This window comes from Lynx canadensis, chromosome F1 (genome assembly GCF_007474595.2).
Source record: "Lynx canadensis isolate LIC74 chromosome F1, mLynCan4.pri.v2, whole genome shotgun sequence".
Classification (NCBI taxonomy): domain Eukaryota; kingdom Metazoa; phylum Chordata; class Mammalia; order Carnivora; family Felidae; genus Lynx; species Lynx canadensis.
In genome coordinates this window covers 35892800-35913260 of record NC_044319.2, presented here as the reverse complement: position 1 = coordinate 35913260, position 20461 = coordinate 35892800, and the positions used below count along the sequence as shown (strand labels likewise).

Genomic DNA, 20461 nt, shown 5'->3' with positions numbered 1-20461 from the left:
TTTCGATAACATACATTTTACTTTTTTAAAAAGAACTTCGAAGCCTGGATCTATCACTAGCTTTGTGTCTTGACAAACCAACTTCAATACTTTCTATGAGAGTATTCTTTTATGAAATTGAGCCATAAAAAAGGATGAAATGCTGGTACCCACAACCACATGGATAAATGCCAAACATTATGCTGAATGAAAGAAGCCTTACAGAAAAAGAGTCCTTGTGTTTTCCATGGATATGAGGTTCTAGAACAGACAAGTAATACAATTGATGCAAAGATCAGAACAGTGGTTACCTATAACAGGAGTGGAGGTGAGGACTACCTGGAAAGGAGTCTGAGGGAATTTTCTGGGTGATGGTGATTGACAGTGGTCTGAGGTATACAGGTGAATGCACTGTTCAAGACCCACAGAGGTTACTTTTAACAGTTTCACATTTCTTTATAAATTTCATATGAAAAGAATAATCTGTAAAAAATACTGAGCTTGAGTTAATGATATATTTGCTTAAGTAGAGGGGCATGCACAGATATCTGCAATTTGCTTTGAAATGAATTAAAAAATGGATGAATAGGTGAATAAATATGTGATTTTGGAAGTGTAATATAATGTTAATGGTAGATCCAGGTGAGAATGTTTGAAAATTTTCAAATTAAAAAAAAAGAAAAAACTTTGAAAATAAGCAGAGGTATATCCCTAAACTAAAAGTCACTCAAAATGCCCATGAACGGTAGAATGGATAGATAATTTGTGGCATATTAACAGAATGGAATACTATACAGAGAAGGAACTATCTACAGCACAAGATGAATCTCACAAGCAAAATATTAAACAAAAGAAGCTAGACATTAAAAAAACAAACACTCCATGATTCCATTTATGTAGTGTAAAACCAGGCAAAACTGATCTACACTGGTAAAAGTCAAAATAGTGTTTCAAATAGTTACAGAAAGAGAGGGAGGGAGGCCAACCATAAGAGACTGTTAAGTACAGAGAACAATCTGAGGGTTGATGGGGGGTGGCAGAGAGGGGAAAATGGGTGATGGGCATCGAGGAGACCACTTGTTGGGAGCACTGGGTGTTATATATAAGCAAAGAACCATGGGTATCTACCCCCAAACCAAGAGCACGCTTTACACACTGTATGTTAGCCAATTTGACAATAAATTATATTAAATAAACAAACAATGTGATTTCTTAAAAAAAAAGTAGTGTTTCACATCGGGGTGGGCATATTTAGTGACTTCTGAGGTGCTGGTATATTCTATTTCTTATTTTGAAGTGGGTTCAGTTGGTGAGAATTCATGTTCTGTGCTCTGATGATTTGTGTGCCTTTTCCCTTAATATATTTTAATAAAAAGTTACATAAATTAAAATAATAACAGCTCTTATCTCCCCATCTTACTTTCTTATTTAGATTAAAACCCATTAAAATATGGGGCGCCTGGGTGGCGCAGTCGGTTGAGCGTCCGACTTCAGCCAGGTCACGATCTCCCAGTCTGGGAGTTCGAGCCCCGCGTCAGGCTCTGGGCTGATGGCTCGGAGCCTGGAGCCTGTTTCCGATTCTTTGTCTCCCTCTCTCTCTGCCCCTCCCCCGTTCATGCTCTGTCTCTCTCTGTCCCAAAAATAAAAATAAAAAACGTTGAAAAAAAATTAAAAAAATAAATAAATAAATAAAATAAAATGTAAACTCCATGAAGACTATAATTTTAATCTTTTTTTTTTTCACTGCTGTATACCCAAGATTAGAACATGACCTGCACATAGTGGTCACACCAAACATTTTTCATCAATGAATGATAATATAGCGCAGTGCTTATTCCATCACCTGCCACAGAATACAAACACTCTAAACATTAGATCTTACTATAATATTATGATATCATTGCTTGACACAATTAAGGTCATTTTTCTCTTCCAGCAGTGCAACCTAGACAGCACTGTATTTTTACATCAGGTATCCATTATCTCATGTTTCTAAGTTCATGTCTGCTTTTGATCAATGGTGGTAGAGAAATCAATGGCCACAGGTGAACTTTAGTCCATGGACTTACAATAGGGAGTTGAAGTTGAAAATTTACCCTGTTTTTTTATGCAGTCGGAGTTAATTATTTATGCTGCCGCTCTTGTTGCCCTTATAGGTGATCATGCCCTTATTGGACTGTGGCACCCAAAATTCTGTCAATTAACATAGTTGTGTTATTTTAACATTATTCCAAAAATGGTTTAAATGAAAGATATGTCTTGTCACAAAGAGACTTAGACAGATGTTGTAAATAATTAACTTTTTCTTCCGGCAAAGTATTGTGTACTTAATGAGGAGTCCCTAGTGCTTTACAATTGTTACAATCTTTCTGGGGCACACCGCTGAAGATGAGGTCGAAAGACTTGGCTTTTATCATCGTATTAATCATCTCAGGAGAACTCTATGCAGAAGGTAAATTGAATTTTTAATACTCTTTATTCCCTAAAAACCATAAAGGGAAATTCTAACATCCATTTAACTTGAACTTTTAATATAGTCTTTCATTTTTGTGTATCAACTTTATAAAAGCACAGTTCTTATAAATAGAATTTGTTATAGTTAGGCAGATTTATTTTTCCTTTGGGCATAACTAGTAAGTATTTTTGTAGTATTTAGTATTTTGTAGTATTTAGAAAAACAAAACAAGACAAAACAAAATCCTGCTTTGTATCTCTAGGTTTTAGGGCATAGGAGATTAGGATCTAAATACCTCAAAGGGTTTTCAGGCTAACAGTACTGCCATTTAGAAGTCTTTGTTAATCTTAATTCTAACTTCATAATGGAATTGGTTCATAACACTGCAAAGCTTGTACAAATTTAATTCTCTGTTCATAAAGTGAGATGTTAGTGTGGGAAATTTGAAAAGAAAAAATAGCCATAAATCATCAAGATTTTTGACTCTTCACCCTTTGATTTTTACCCTAATTTATTTATTGGCTTCAATCTTTAAGTTGTGATCAGGAGGACCATGTAATTGATTACACAGACAAGGATACTTTTGAGAGTGAGAGGGAACTCTATTAATAATTATGTGGGACAACGGTTGCAAATCAAGAGTGTCCAGACAAACCAATATCTGTTGACTCCCTGACTCAGAAATCTTCATCGCCAGACTTTCCAGCATGTGAATTAGTGAATGTGAGGTAGGCAGTGTACAAGTGTGGATTATTTAGAAATAATTAAGCTGTAGGGATAAGAAACCAGACAGGTCATTAGGTGTCAGCAGAGTGAATATACAAAATGGGAAACCACAGCAATAAGGCTTTTCTAAAATAAACACCTTAGGGAATTTGTTGAAATAAAATATCCCATAGATTATAATTGCCTTTTAGGTGAAGAGTTTACTACAAATTGTGTACCCCAAAAAAGTCTGCTATTAAAACAGCAAAAGTGGAATAAATAGAATCCATCTTATTTGATACATTTAATTCTACAATAAAATTATTTTTTAGGAATAGTTTCCTTTGGTTTTATTTTCCTGTCTAAATAGAGAAAAACCAGCTGATACAGTTCTCTATTATCTCTATCATGAAGACATTGCATTTTCTAGATAATTTCCTAATTTTTACATGGTCATAATCTTCTTTCTCCCAAGCAAACAGAAAAACAACCTACCTGAAGACAGGGACCACAGTCTCATGGTCACCCCCACTGGAAACCTAACAGGCAATAACTGATTTCATAGCATGCAATCATCATTGGCCTATGAAAGGTGCCACTTTTGCTCTATTTATGTATTTCTTCCCTTTATCCCTGATCCCAAACTCCATTTCCCCTAGCATCAAACTGAGCCACTATAATCTGTTTGATATATTCTTAAATATGTAACCATCTTTCTGAACTATGTCTGCTTTTGTGTATGTGCTTGACATTCACATAAAAGCTTGCCATAGATTTTCTCTCCTTACTGGTTTGTTTTACTTGCTATCATTTAAACATATTTCCATGTTGCTCAATCTATTTTGTTGCTACTGCTACATAGTGTTTCATAAATTTTACTTATCCATCTTCCTAGTGATGGACACATAGTTACCTCTAATTTGCTTCTAACTACAAATAACTCTGAAATGAATGCTGTCCATATAATCACCCTATTTCTTTGTTATAATTTCTCTGGCATATATATATATTCACATGTGTGTTAATAATATTATATTGTATATTTTAAAGTTGCTAAGAGAGTAGATCTTAAAAGTGCTCATCACAAGGGAAAGAATTTGTACCTGTGTGGTGATGGATGTTAACTATATTTATTGTGAGATCATTTTGCAATATATACAAATATATATGTGTAATCATTATACTGTATGCCAAAAACTAATATGTTGTATATCAATTATACCTCGATAAAAATATTATGTAAGTACATATAATATTTACTTATGTGTGACAGGCATCTGTCACTCAATAATATGTTTGTGAGAGTCACCATTCAGAATTCACCACTTGTATTGCTATATACAATTTCATTGAATGCATAGTCTAAAATATGTTTAACTTTTCCACCATGAATGGGCATTTGGATTGTTTCCAGTTTGGGACTACACCAATAATGCTGCTACGAACATTCTCTAAAATGTCTTTGGGTGCACAGATACTTTTTTTCTTTCTTCTTTCATGTTGTTGATGTGGTGTATTACATTGATGGATTTTTGTATGTTGAACGATCCTTGCATTCCAGGAATAAAGCCCACGTGCTCATTGGTCCTTTTAATACGCTGCTGAATTCTCTTTGCTGCTATTTTGTTGAGAATGTTTGCGTCAATGTTCATAAGGGATGAATGCTTTTTAAATATGGTATGTGCATATTTTGCTTTAATATCGCCGAAGATAGTTGAGTACTTTTTACTAGGTCTGTGACCATTTACATATCCTGTTTTGTAAATCTCTTGCTCAAGTCTTTTATTTATTTTTAATGGGTTGTCTTTTTCTTTCTAAACAAAAAAAAAGCCATTCATTTAAAAATTCTGTACGTTTGCAAATCCTAAGCAGAACTTCACCTGTTTTAGAACTCTGCTGTCCAGTATAGTGACTACTAGCCACATACAGCTATTGAAATGTGGTGAGTCCACACTGGGATGTGCTGTAAGTGTAAATACGCACTGGAGTTCAGACTTAGTAAGAAAAAAATAATGAAAAATAATTTTAATATTTGAAGGGGTCAAATAATACCTATTATTAAAATTAACTTCAATTGTTCCATTTATTAACGTGACTACTAGAGATTTTGAAATTACATATGTGGCTTGCATCATATTTCTGTTAGTGAGTGTTGTTTTACAAAGTTAGGGAAAGCTTCCCTGAGGAAGTGGCCTGACCAATTTTCTTCTTACTGTTGGGTATTGGGATTACAAGCAGATTAATTCTGATTGAAAAATTGTCACAGAAGTGCCTTAAAATTTTAGTTAATAAAAAGAAGTACTAATTAAAGTGGCTGTAAACATTTCGAATTTAGAAATGTTGGGGTGCCTGGGTGGCTCCATCAGTCAAGCGTCTGACTCTTGATTTCGGCTCAGGTCATGATCTCATGGTTGTGGGATGGAGCCCCGCACCTGAACGTGGAGCCCGCTTAGGATTCTCTCCCTCTGTCCCTCCCCTCCTCCTCCTCCTCAAAAAAAAAAAAAAAAAGTATTGCCATTTGGTCACACATTTCATGGTTTTAGGTATGTTTTTCAGTTTTCATCTTGATATTTACTCATTTCAGAGAAACCCTGTGGCTTTCCTAGTGTGGAAAATGGAAGGATTGCCCAATATTACTATCCTTTTAAAAGCTATTACTTTCCAATGAGAATAAATGAAAAATTGTCATTTTCCTGCTTGGCTGGTTATTCAACGGCAACTGGAAAACAAGAGGAGCGAATCACATGTACCCAAGAGGGCTGGTCTCCAGAACCACGATGCTTCAGTGAGTTGGTGGCCCGTGTCCACAAAATATGTATAATATGCGAAGAGAGTAGTCTGTAAGGGTCCAATAAAACCTGGCTGGTGGTGAAAAGTTTTGGTAGATTAAGAACAAAATTACTGGTCCAGGGTCTCTGTTACAAAATGAAGGCATATTCTGAAATTCTATAAATAATGTTTCTTATTAAAATGCTATTGTCTTTATTTTCAGTAATACCCTGTGAAAAGAATAAAAACATTTATTGAAATTGGTGTTATCATACTGACAGAAACAGAGATACAAATAAGTTACTTTAAGGAGTGAGGAACTTATACAGATAATGTGCATAGGAAGCCAGAAAAAAATGCTTGTCACTGGCCATAGGAAGAAGAGTAAGATTGTTACTGTAGTGTTTTATCCTTTGAAAGACTCATCTCTCCTTTGTGCGCCAACTTCTGCTCCCATAATATCCATTAAAAAATGTGTTTTCTGAATTTTGAGTTCAAATTTAGGAAAAATAAATCTGATGGATCTGTCTCATTATTTAATGCCAGGCTACTCTATAGTCAAACTATTAATTAGCTTCCATCAGAACAGGTGACCTCTCCCAAACAAAGAATTCTCTAAGCTCTGTTTTGCAGAGTAGAGGTTTTAGATGAATCTGTTTCATTTAGAAAGTCGGTATGTGCTTTTGTTACACAGTGTTGAAAATTGTCAAACACAGTGGACTTAAAAATATTAGGAAGTAAATTCAAATGAAATTGCTTCTACTTGCCATTAATGACAATTAGTGGAAGAGCGCTGTTAAATTTTCTAAAAGTAGATGTGATAGGTGTAGGTGTCACTATAAAAACTGAAGTTAATAAATACAAAGAATGTCAGTATGAAGTTGAATCGATTTTTGAAGTTTGTTACAGAACATGCAGGATATTTCCAAAATTAAGGAATTTGGGAGTGAAATTTGTTCTTCATTCTTTAAATTCCAAGAATAATAGGGGCACCTGAGTGGCTCAGTTGGTTAAGCATCTGACTTGGCTCAGGTTATGATCTGACGATTCACAAGTTTGAGCCCTGCGTCGGGTTCTGTGCTGACAGCTCAGAGCCTGGAGCCTGCTTTGGATTCTGTGTCTCCCTCTCTCTCTGCCCCTCCCGTGCTCACACTCTTTCTGTCTGTCTCCCTCTAAAAAATACATAAACATTAAAATAATAATAATAATAATAATAATAAATAAATTCCAAGAATAATATTAAACTTTTGCCTTATTTTTACAACAAAGTAAAAGACAAACTTAAGTTCACCAAGTTAAACAAAGAATTTTTTTCCCCATAGAAAAATGCACTAAGCCCGAGCTGACAAATGGTTACATCTCTGATGTAAAATTATGGTACAAAATTCAAGAGAACATGCGTTATAGTTGTAATTCAGGATATAAAACTACTGGAGGGAAGGATGAAGAAGTGGTTCAATGTCTTGCTGATGGATGGTCTTCTCAACCTACCTGCAGGAAGGAACATGGTATGTGTTTAAGAACCATTTCCTAAAACCAAAGAAAAGGGACAGTGAGGCTAGTACTTTCTTATATTGATAGGCATTTTTATTTAATAGAATTTATTTTTCATCATGTCTGCAAATGCAAGAAGTTGGTATTATATTGTTTTTCTTAAGTGCTAGGTGTTTCCCTAACCCAGGGGTTCTCAACTCCTAAAACACACCTACTCCAGTAGCTCCTACTTATTTGTTTTGATATTAATAGACTTTTATTTTTAGAGCAGTTTTAGATTTGCAGAAATATTGATCAGCTAGTACAGAGAGTTCCCATATACCCCTTCCTGCCCTTGGCCACATACAGTTTCCCCTATTATTAACATCTTGCATTGAGTAAGGCGTATCTGTTGCAATCGATGAGCCAATGTATAACCAAATTCATACTTTACATTAGGGTTCATTCTTCATGTTACACATGCTATGGGTTTTGTCCAGTGTCTAAGGATACGTATCCACCAGTAAGGTGTCATGAAGAATAGTTTCAGTGCCTAAGAGCCCCCTGTTTTCCACCTATTCATCCATTTTTTCTTCCCTCAAACCGTTGGCAGCCCTCATCTTGTTTTTTAGTTGTGGCAAAATACGCATCACATGAACTTTACAATTTCAACTGTTTTTAAGTGTACAATTCAGTAGCATTACGTACATTCACAATGTTGTCATCACTATCACCGCTGTTTCCAAAACGTTTTCATCAAGCCGAAGAGAAACTCTCTACCTTTAATAATCCCCTACACCCCCCCCCCACCATACCCCAGTACCTGGTAACTTCTATTTTCTGTCTCCATATATTTCCTTATTTTAGAAACTTTGTATAAGAGGAGCCATGCAATACTGTTCTTTTGTGTCTGGCTTATTTCACTTAGCACAATGTATTCAAGGTTCATTTATGTTTTAGCATGTATCAGAGTTAATTTCTTTTTATGATGGAAAAATATTCTGTTATATATATATGTATATATGTATATATATAACATTCTAATATTATATATATATATATATATATATATATATATAGCATTTTGTTTGTCCATTTATCCACTGATGGACACGTGGATTGGTGACAATTCCTCTAAAAGTTAAACATAGAATTATCATACGATCCAGTAATTCCACTTCTAGGTATATACCCAAAGGAATTGAAAGCAGGAACTCAGTCTACACCAATGTTTGTTCCCAGCAGCGGTTTTTCACAACAGCCAAAAAGCGGAAGCAGTTCCTACTTTATACTAATAAAGAAAAGAATGAAATGGAATAAAATAAAAAAAACCTTAAACCTGTTCCTTGCAACATATGTAAATTACTATTTCTTTTATTAAAGAAGAATTCAGGATAATGCCCATGATTTTTATTGGCAGACCCATACAGGATACACTTAAAATAATCCAGTAACTTGAATAGACATACTTTGTTAATGTGTTGTTAGTTGCTTAAACTGTACAAATCCTCAGACGGCACATAATCAACAAATTGTTACTGAACAAGCCTTTAGTTGAATTGTGGCCTTTTTTCAACTACACTAGAGTAGAATTTTAAGAATAGAGGGGGTGCCTGGGTGGCTCAGTTGGTTAAGCAACCAGCTCTTGCTTTTGGCTCAGGTCATGATCTCATGGTTGGTGAGATTGAGCCCCGCATCAGGCTCTGTGCTGATGGCACAGAATGTGCTTAGGATTCTCTCTGTGTCTCTCTCTCTGTCTCTGTCTCTCTGCCCCTCCTGTGCTTGTGCAGATCTGTCTCTCTCTCTCAAAATAATTTTTTTTTTTTTTTTAGAAAAAAGAGTATAAGACTGGTGCATTAACACACAAGGTGTATTTTTAAAAAAAGGGAATAGAGAGACAAAGGCAAACTGGCTGTTTTTCAATTTTACCAAAGATGATTCCACCAAATATGCTCCAGATTTTGTGAAAATACATTTTGAGATTTCTTTTTAATATTATTGTTTTAATGATAAAATTCATAAAATAAATAACATTGATTTTTTTTTTTTTTAGAAACATGTTTGGTCCCTGAATTACATCATGGAAATTATTCCACAACGCAGAAAACATTCCAGGTGAAGGACAGAGTACAATACGAATGTACTGCGGGCTACTATACAGCTGGAGGAAGGCAGGCAGAGGAGGTAGAATGCCGCACATATGGATGGTCTCTCACACCAAGATGTACCAGTACGTTCTCATTTGAAAGATGATCTGGTCTCATTTAAATACTTTCTCTTATATGGAAATGTATATAAATTGTCACCCTAATTATGTTTCATTTTTCATACTTTTTTTGCTTCTGGTTTTAATTATGTCGATCATAGGCTTTGATCAGTTAAAGCTCTCAGGGGTTTCATACGTATCTCCCTCGCTGAGGTCTGTTGGAAGCCTCCACACAGGAAAAAAAAAAAAATTAAAAAAAAAATTAAAAAATAAATATAAAGCTCTCAAATAGCAGAATTTGTTTTAGCTCAGATAATTAAATTAACATAAGCCTAATGATATTTCATAAATATAGGAATTGACAAGCTTTTATATGTATTACAAAATATGGCAAATTTACTAATTTCTATTCCAGATATGATATATAAATAGATGAATTTTGTTCAACAGAAAAAATGACACTTTCTTTTGTATTTTATGTCGTTCTTTCATTTTTAGAATTAAAGTGCTCTTCTTTAAGACTAATAGAAAATGGTTATTTTCATCCTATAAAGCAAACTTATGAAGAAGGAGACGTAGTTCAGTTTTTCTGTCATGAAAATTATTATCTAAGTGGATCTGATTTAATTCAGTGCTATAACTTTGGTTGGTATCCAGAATCTCCTGTATGTGAAGGTAATTTTAAAAATTTCACACTCATACAAATAAAATATCATGCCTTAATCAGCTTTAATTTTTATGAAAAAAAATGTTTCTGATGATATCTAATCCTTGTCCTGAGTGCTATCTTTTAAGATAAATATGGTCTTTTAAATCAGTGCTATTTTCACCAATATTTAATACATTTAAATTTGAAGAAATCTTAAATTTTGCATTAGTTTGTAGAGTGGTTATAACTTTTAAACTCTCTTATTATAAATTTAAATCTCTTATAACAATGAATAAATTTTCTTTTTGAGAATTACTAGATTCAATTATTCCAAGCTGGCAGCTTTGTGAGGGTTTCTTTCTTACCTGGCTACATATTTCCTGATATGAAAATACAGTCTTCAGAATACTGGGGGTAAAGAATAGAAAAATCAACAGAATATTAACCAGAGTAAAAATGAAAAATATGATCTTCTAGTAAGAGCTATTGTAAAATGTAATCCATGGGGTAAATTTCTATCACTGGACATGTCCAAGAAGATAGTATGATCACCTGTTGGAAGGCAACAATTCAACAGTCATTTAAATGTACCTACAATGAGATATGAAAGAGATCCTAGCCTAGCAGAGGGAACAGATTTGAAAATTGTTCATTTGAAAATGAACACATTGATGCAATGTGACAAATATAATAAAGTCAGGTATAAAGTATTTGAACAAACATTGAAGATTTTGAGGTATGGGGTGCGATAGCATTTTTGGAGGTGTTGGATAGTATTGGAACTGAAAGGTAAGTAGGAATTTCAGGATTGGGAGAGATGGGGAGAAGTAAAGGTCTTGATAGCCTCTATTTTCTCTGTAATATAGAAAATAATGCCATTATTGACAGGTAGGAGGAAGACAGGAAAGTGGAACTTGGAAGAGGGGGTGAAGCTAGAAAGAGTGAAAGGGGGAGATGACCAGAGGTATGAGATGGGACTGCCCAGAAGGATCCTAATTCTTTAAATGCACCAAATGATAACTTCAATGTTTTTGTTTTTAATTTTCCAGTCCTGCTCAAGAGCCTTGGTCTAACAGTAGAGAGGAAGATTGTTAGCAAATTACCTGCCGCATGTTATTTGAGAAATAAATGGCAAACCTACATTATGCCTACCCCCCTCCCCCCATCCAAATTAGTCAGCTTGCCAGTATGCCATGTTCTTTTCTCTAGTAAATAGTCATTAGATGTTAGGTAGGCAGTGCAGTTGGCTGAATAATAATAAATTATATCCTAATCTCTGGAGCCAGTGAATGTTACCTCATTTATAAAAAGGGACTTTGCACATGTGATAAAATTAAGGATCTTGAGGTAGGAATAATTTCTGGGATTATCCATGTGGGCCCTAAATGTAATCCCAAGAGGGAGGCAGAGGGAAATTTGACTACAGAAGAGGAATAGAGATGTGACAGTGGAAGCAAGAAGTTGGAGTAATAGGAGGAAAGATCGTGTGCCTAGGAATGCGTGCAGCCTACAGAAGTTTAAAAAGGCAAAGAAGCTGATTCTCTCCTAAAGTTTCTAGAAGGAATGCAGCTTTCTTGATGTTTTGATTTTAGACCGGTGAAACTGGTTCTGGGCTTTGCCTTCCAAAACTGTAAAGAATAAACTTGTGCTATTTTAAGCCACTTAAGTGTGATAATTTGTCCCAACAGCAATAGGAAATTAATACAGTCTGCATTTTAGAATAGTTAAGAAGATTTTATTTAATTCATATAGACATGGTACAAGAACAGATCCACCAGTTAATAGTTAATATACTTACTTCAGAAGCTTTAGTTTATCTATATGAGAGAAATAATTGTCCCTGCTTAATAAAGTTACTTTAGGAATAAAGGAGATAATGAATGCTGTTTTAATTTACTTGCTTTTATAGTTTTCTATTGGTGTATAACACCGCTATTACAAATTTAGCAGCTTAAAACAACACATTTGTATTATTTCATAATTTCTGTAGGTCAGGAGTCTGGGAATAGCTTATCTGGATCCTCTGCATCTTTGTCTAACAAAACTGCTATTAAAGTGTCAGCTGGGGCTTCGGTCTCATCTGAGGCTTGACTGGAGAAGAATCTGCTTTCAAACTCATTGTGGTTGTTGACAGCATTGTGTGCTTTTCATACTGCTGAGCTGAGCCTCAATTTCTTCCCAGCTGCCTGCTGGAGTCAGCCTTCTGCTCCTGGCCTTGTTGTCTCCCCATTTGGAAGCTCACAATGTGGGACTGTGCTTTTTATCAAAATCAGCAGGGAGAGAGTCTCTCGACAAGAATGGCCTTACAGTATTATGTTGCATATTATACATACATAATCACATACATCCCCTCGTCTTTGCCACGTTCTATTGGTCAGAAGGAAGTCACAGTTCCTGCTCAGTGGGGAGGGGTATCACACAGGGAAGTGAACAACAAACACATCAAAAGTGGAGATCAAGGGGGTGACCTAGGGTCAGTCTTCAATACTTCCTATGGTACTTGGCTCAATGAATGTGTTTATTAAATCTACCTATTATTTTCGTAACTATATGACTAAATATGGTGATTTTTTTTTATAAGGAAGAAGAAACCGATGTCCTCCACCACCTCTGCCACTAAACTCCAAAATCCAAACACATTCAACAACTTATCGTCATGGAGAAGTAGTCCATGTAGAATGTGAAATTAATTTTGAGATACAGGGATCAGAAGAAATACGTTGTGAAAATGGAAAATGGACAGAACCTCCAAAATGCATTGGTTAGCAACACCTTGAATAAGCTTTCCCTAAAATGAGGTTTGCATGTGTAGCTAAACGGTCTCTTTCCTCTCATTTGTTTCTTTGCAGAACAAAAGGAGAAGATAGCCTGTGAGGACCCACCTTTCATTGAGAATGGCACGGCAAACCCACACTCTACGATTTACTACAATGGGGATACAGTGGCGTATGAATGTAAAAGCGGGTATCATCTCCGTGGATCAAAAGAAATAACTTGTAAACGTGGAAACTGGACACGTCCTCCTGAGTGTGTTGGTATGTATGCTATATTTACCATCAACAGCTAAGCCAATTCCGTACAATTTTTCACTCTCCTTATTTAATCCACACACTTATAGCAAGACACTACTGCCTACTACTGCACCTACTCTACTACCGTTTTCGTGTGTGTGCAGCCATCCATAGAATTTGACCCAGTATAAAGAATTGGGAAACTAAAAAAGATTTTTGAATGTCCATTAGTGCTAAGCACTGTTATCTGACCTATTTTATACCATGATTTCTGAGCTTTATATGAAATTACATAAGTAACAGTGTGCTTCATTAGAGAAGTAAATAAGGGCATGTTGGATTGGGTGACTGGCCATGATCATGATCTACTTCCTCTCCCTTTATGTCCTGCAAAGTTATATTAGAGCACTCTGTTACTGACTTTGAGTCAGTCCTTCTGATATTACTTATGCATCTGGCCAGTCTGAGCCCTACATCCTTCTGAGACATGTCTCAGGTCTTTTGCTGATACGCACAAGCAAGCTATACTGTCACTCCTAGGTGCTATCCTTCCTGTCATCCTTCTCATTTCTCGAGCTCTCCTAGAAAGATCTCCACAAACATGTTTATTTAAGATATTTATTGCATAAGAGAAAAGCTATGAAGGATGGTAAAGAAATCAGCAGATAAGAAAAAAACTAAAGGGAGAGAAAAAGTAGAAAATCTCATCCATGGATTGACTGAGATCTGAGATGAAGGGAATGAGAATAAAAAAAAATAAACGATAAAAAAAACTGACGATAATATTTGGGTTATTGTTTACCTCTCCATACATTTTAAGAATATCTCTATTATGATTCATTCATAAGCAAAAAAAAGTGACAAATATGCATATGTGTTCTTAGGTGAAACATTTGCTGTTTATTCTTACATAGTAAATTTTTAAAATATTTGAGTTGAATAGAATTTTTCTCATTTCTGAAGAATTTAGAAATCAATTGTCCTGAATCAATTTGTCCTAAATATTGAAGAACTAGAGTATGGGTAACTATATGATATCATTATGTTGTTATAAGTTCATATTAATTTTAAAATAACCACTTTCCTTAGAAAATAATGAGAATTGTAAGACTCCACCTGCTGTAATAAATGGGGCTGTTGTTGATGGATTACTAGCAAGCTACACAACAGGATCCTCTGTGGAATATAGATGCAATGAATACTACTTATTGAGTGGGGCAAAAATATCTCGTTGTGAACAAGGAAGATGGTCACCCCCACCCGTTTGCTTAGGTAAGATAGAGAACACATTGTGGTTTTTTTTAAATAAAGAGATGTAACTGACATATAACATTGTGTAAATTTAAGGTGAACAATGCAGTGAGTTGATACACATATGTATTTTGAAATGTTTACCACAATAAGGTTAGTTAACATTTCCTTTACCTCACATAATCACCATTTTTTGTCATTCTTGTCATTATGAAGATATACTCTCCTGGCAACATTCCAGTATCAAAACAATACTATTGACTATAGTCACCATTATGTACATTAGATCCCTGGAACTTACTCCGTTTATAACAGAACACGTTGAATTTCTTTTATGATTATGTCTACTTTTATGTGATTTTTACACGTTTTATGGCATGGAAAAGATGAATTTTGTATAAACTTTTTCCCAAATGTTTTCTTTCCCTTCTCTCTCTCTTTTTTTAGGAGGTTTTTATTTTATTTTTTTAAATATGACTTATTGTCAAACTGGCTTCCGTACAACACCCAATGCTGATCCCAATATCCCTTCGCTTTTCTGTAAGCAGAAAATCTAATATCACAGGGTCTAAAACTCCACTAGTTCTCACCTATTACTTTTTAAAAATTGTGGTAAAATATGAACAATAAAACTTTACCATCTTAGGCATTTGTAAATGTGCATTTCAGTGGCATTAAATATATTCACATTTTTGTGACTGGTTACATTTCGTGTCATCTTTCTCTGAACTGAAATTTTCCCTTACTAGGATCATCAGCATCTCTCCTATATTGTCCCCAGAATGTCATTTGGAGAGGATAATCAATCCAGTTCCTTTCTTGCTAGAGCATATTGTTAATAGCTTTCTTGGCTATCAATTCCTCACTTGAATGATCACCTTTTATTTTGCTGAGCAAATAAAGACATGCTTGTAATTACTTTAAATATATTTTGCATTAAGACATGGTATATAGTTAACAATGTGTCAAATGGAGAATTAAGGCAGCTATCTACATAATTATGTAAATTGAGATAACTTTCAGAAAATAATATTCACCTTTCATTTCAAGTCTATATATTTGCCTCATTTTTGACATTGCTAGTCAAAATTATATTTAAAGGAGTATAATTGGTCACTACAGTTGCAATGAACTTCTTACATTGTGACTTCTACAAATAGGTAATGGTATCATAAACTTTCTATAAGTTAAAATAAAATAGTAATTTAATTAAAAATGTTAGCCTTTCAAACTATAAATGTAAATCATTGTTATTTACTAAAAAAAAATAAGTATATAGAAGCAACTAGAAGAAAACAGAAAATATCAGTAACTTAGGAGGAAACAAAAGCTGTTAATTACTTAGATAATGGTTTTCTAAACCTTTTCATACACACACACACACACACACACACACACACACACGCAACGCATATTTATAAAAAATATATGCTATCATGAGAGGCTATGTAACTTGTTTTTTCCCCACAAACTATATTATGAATGTGGTTTGATATATTTGTACAATATACATTTTAATTGATGCATAGTATTATATAATGCAGATATGCCATAATTAAATTAATCACTTTTAATGGAAGTTTAGTGTGGTTTCAACATTTTTATATTCCAAACAGTACATTTTTTTGTACTAAATGTTTGCATGCTGAAAAAACACTTTAGTTTTTGATTTTTAGAATTAAGTATGTTTCTTTCACATGTCTTATTTTGTTTTAGCTTTTTTTTTTTCAGATTTTCTGAAGGAGAACTTTGGATGAAAGAAATTTGGAATTTTAATTATTTTTCTGTAAATTGTCAAATTGTCCTTGAGAAAGTTAATCTGATTTATGACCCTACCATCAGTGAATCAAAGTAGCACTTTTCTTACACTTTAATCTTCACAAATTGTTAATCCAACAATTAAAATTATTTTAATTTGGTTTATTTAAGTATTAATAAATTGAGTTTATTTATTTGATTTGGTTATTTAAGTATTACTCAATTGAGCATTTGTCAATTTTCTAGTGGCTGACCACAGGTTGTTTTTTTTTTTTTTTTCCAATGACCTTGATTTTTTTATACTTGTAATAAAAGTTTTATTAGTATAAATGATATTATTCACTTGACAATGATACAAGATATAACAATGTATATTGCAACCATTTTTATTTTCTTTTTCTTTATACTGTTTTCATATATAGAAGTTTAAATTTTAAATCGTAAGCTCTTTCCACATCTCCTTTGTGGTTTCTCTATTCCAAATCATTCTTAAGCTACTGTTCTCATGCAAATTCAGATATGTCTACCTATGGCTTTTCTTTTTTATAATTTTTTAAATGTTTTAAATGTTTTTTATTTATTTTTGAGAGAGAGAGAGACAGAGCATGAGTGGGGTGGTGGGGAGGGGGAGACACAGAATCCAAAGCAGGCTCCAGGCTCCGAGCTGTCAGCACAGAGCCTGATGCGGGGCTTGAACCCAGGAGATCATGACCTGAGCCGAAGCTGTACACTTAACCGACTGAGCCACCCAGGCACCCCTACCTGTAGCTTTTCTATTGCTTTCCTATTTTTATAAAAGTTTTTGATATTAAGGCTTTGATGATGTGATTGATAATGCATTGAATGGAAGTACAGTCATCTCTGAGGATGGAGACTAAATGGAAATAGCAATGGAAAAGCTAGTAATGAAACAACCTCATAAGGAATAACAAGGTTTAAGGAAATCTGTCATTCCGTCTGGAACAATCGTCTCGAGACACATAGACTTGGTGCTCATAAGTCAAAGCAGATACGGAATGAAGATCATTTATTGTCATCAGGGTAAGAGGGCAGAGTTCTGTACATCTTATTTGTGCTCAGAAACTGCAAGTACTCTCACTACAAATGGGGAAAATGGTGTAAGGAGCAGAATCTTCCATCTGTGAATTATTGTTCCAGTCATTATGAACCTCTTCAACCTCCCGCTGATCTTCCCTGTCTCATTCTACTCCAGCCACTCTGGTTTCCTTGCTCTTCCTCACACAAGACAAGTGTGCTCTTACCTCAGGGCTGTTTCCTCTTTCTGGAACACCCTTCCCTCAGAAAAAGCTATGGTTCACTCCTTGACCTTCTTCAAGTCTGTGCCGATACTACTTCTTACTTAGGCTTATCACAACCATTTGACTTAAAAATTACTTACTTCCCTTACCCCATCCCTCTGATAGCCCCTCCTCTCCCTCCGCTACTAATTCCCCATCTAATTTATTATATGTGGTTTTAAGATGGCCACAAATTATAAAATCCATGTATTTATTTTAATTACTGCTAGTTCATTTGTGTTTCTCCCATTTAGAAGGTAAGGTCCATGAGGGTGGAGATCTTTGTTTTGTTCTTTGATATATCTCAAGCGGTAGGTGTCCCACAAATATTATACAGTAAATATGTTTGCTATGTCATGATTTTTATTTTAGAGGGAGGAAATCATGCTTAACCTAAGTGATTATTATATATATATATATATATGTTTTTTTTTCTTTTTACTGAAGTATAGTTGGCACAAAATGTTACATTATTTGAGGGATACAACATGGTGATTCCACAAGTCTATAAGTTATGTTACACTCACCACCAATGTAGCCAATATCAGTCACCTTACAACACTATTACAATACCATTGACTACATTCCCTCTGCTGTACTTTTTATCTTCATGATTTATTAATTCCATAACGGAAGACTGTATCTCCCACAATGTGTGAAGGGTCACACATTTTGCCAGTCCCCATACCCCACTCCTTTCTGGCAGCCATCAATTTGTTTTCTGTATATATGGCTCTGTTGCTGCTTTTTGTTTGTTTATGCATTTGCTTTACGTTTTGGATTCCATATATAAGTAAGTCATATGGTATTTATCTTTCTCTGGCTTATTTCACTTAGCTTAATACCCTGTAGGTCCATCCATATTGTTGCAAATGGCATGATTTCAACCTTTTATTTTTTTAAAAAAATTTAAACATTTATTTATTATTGAGAGACACAGAGCATGAGCATGGGAGGGGCAGAGAGAGGGGAAGACACAGAACCTGAAGCAGGCTCCAGGCTCTGAGCTTTTAGCACAGAGCCTGACATGGGGCTCAAGAGACCATGACCTGAGCTGAAGTTGGACACTCAACTGACTGAGCCACTCAGGTGCCCCATGATTTCATCCTTTTTATGGCTGAGTAATATTCCATTATATGGACACTTGTGTTGCTTCCATATCTTATCTATTGTATATAATGCAGCAATAAACATAGGGGTACATATATCTTTTTGAGTTTGTGTTTTCATTTTCTTTGGGTAAATATGCAGAAGTGGAATTATGGGATCATATAGTATTTTAATTTTTAATTTTTTGAGGAACCTCCACAATGTTCACCACAGTGGCTATACAAATGTACATTCGATCAAGAGGGCACGAGGTGATTTTTTTTTCCCCCTTCTACATCCTCACCAACATTTGTTACCTCTCTTTTTGATTCTAGCCATTCTGACAAGTGTGAGGTGATATCTCATCGTGTGTTTTTTTATTTAAAAAAATTTTTTTTAACATTTATTTATTTTTGATAGAGACAGAGCACAAGTGGGGGAGGGGCAGAGAGAGAGGGAGACACAGAATCCAAAGCAGGCTCCAGGCTCTGAGCTGTCAGCACAGAGCCCCATTTGGGGCTCAAACTCACAAACCATGAGATTGTGACCTGAGCCGAAGTCAGATGCTTAACCGACTGAGCCACCTAGGGTCCCCTATCTCATTGTGGTTTTGATTTGCATTTCCCTGATGATGAGTGATGTTGAGCATCTTTTTATGTATCTGTTGACAATTTATATGTCTTCTTTGGAAAAATATCTATTCAAGTTCTCTACCCATTTTTTAATTGGATTATTTGGTGTGTGTGTGTGTGTGTGTGTGTGTGTGTCTGTGTGTGTGTGTTGAGTTGTATAACTTATTCATATATTTTGGATATTAACCCATTATCATATATATCCTTTGCAAATATCTTCCCCAATTCAGTGAGTCGCCTTTTTGTGTTGTTTATGGTTTCCATTGCTGCACAAAAGCTTTTTATTTTGATGTAATCCCCATAGTTTATTTTCACTTGTGTATCCCTTGCCTCAGGAGACATATTTAGAAAAATGTTACTAAGGCCAGAGTCAAGATTACTGCCTATGTTTTCTTCTAGGAGCTTTAAGGTTTCAGGTCTCACATTTAGATCTTTCATCCATTTTGAGTTAATTTTTGTATGTGGTATAAGAAAGTGGTCCAGTTTCATTCTTTTGCATGTAGCTGTCCAGTTTTCCCAGCACCACTTATTGAAAAGACTTTTTCCCATTGTAATATTCTTGCCTCCTTTGCCATAGATTAATTGACCATATGAGCATTTCTGCACTCTCTATTCTGTTCTACAGACCTATGTGTCTATTTTTGTCCCATGCCATGCTGTTTTGATTACTTCAGCTTTGTAGTATATCTTGAAATCTGGGATTGTGATCCCACCAATTTGGTTCTTCTTTCTCAAGATTGCTTTTGCTTTTGTGGTTCCATACAAATTTAAGGATTATTTGTTCTGGTTCTCTGGAAAATGCTGTTGGTATTTTGATAGTAATTGCATTGAATCTATAAATTGCTTTGGTTGGTATGGACATTTTAACAATCTTAATTCTTCCAACCCATGAGCATGGAATTTCTTTCCATTTCTTTGTGTAATCTTCAATTTCTTTCATTAGAGTTTTATAGTTTTCAGAGTAAAGGTTTAATCTCCTTGGTTAAGTATATTCCTAGGTATTTTGTTCTTTTGGACATATTTATAAATAAAATTAAAATTATTTTCTTAGTTTCTCTTTTTGCTGCTTTGTTATTAGTGTGTACAAATGCTTTTGAATTCTGTGTATTAATTTTGTATTCTACAATTTTACTGAATTCATTTTTAATTTTAAATAGTTTTTTGGTGGGGTCTTTAGGGTTTTTTG

The 20461-nt window shown here is 34.7% G+C and overlaps 1 protein-coding gene across 2 annotated transcripts in view; it reads left to right on the top strand.

Annotated features, from left to right (window-relative positions):
• The first annotated feature begins 2154 nt into the window (after positions 1 to 2154).
• The window catches only part of F13B (coagulation factor XIII B chain), a 37832-nt gene continuing 19525 nt past the window's right edge, over positions 2155 to 20461 (top strand). The window contains exons 1-8 of one of the 2 annotated variants that reach the window (XM_030303134.1): positions 2155 to 2431; positions 5724 to 5924; positions 7231 to 7416; positions 9435 to 9611; positions 10086 to 10262; positions 12818 to 12997; positions 13086 to 13271; positions 14337 to 14519. In XM_030303134.1, the coding sequence (XP_030158994.1) occupies positions 2368 to 2431; positions 5724 to 5924; positions 7231 to 7416; positions 9435 to 9611; positions 10086 to 10262; positions 12818 to 12997; positions 13086 to 13271; positions 14337 to 14519 (1354 nt within the window). In that variant the 5' untranslated portion in view covers positions 2155 to 2367. The remainder of the gene's footprint in view (positions 2432 to 5723; positions 5925 to 7230; positions 7417 to 9434; positions 9612 to 10085; positions 10263 to 12817; positions 12998 to 13085; positions 13272 to 14336; positions 14520 to 20461) is intronic. The other variant, XM_030303135.1, reaches the window with a different exon arrangement.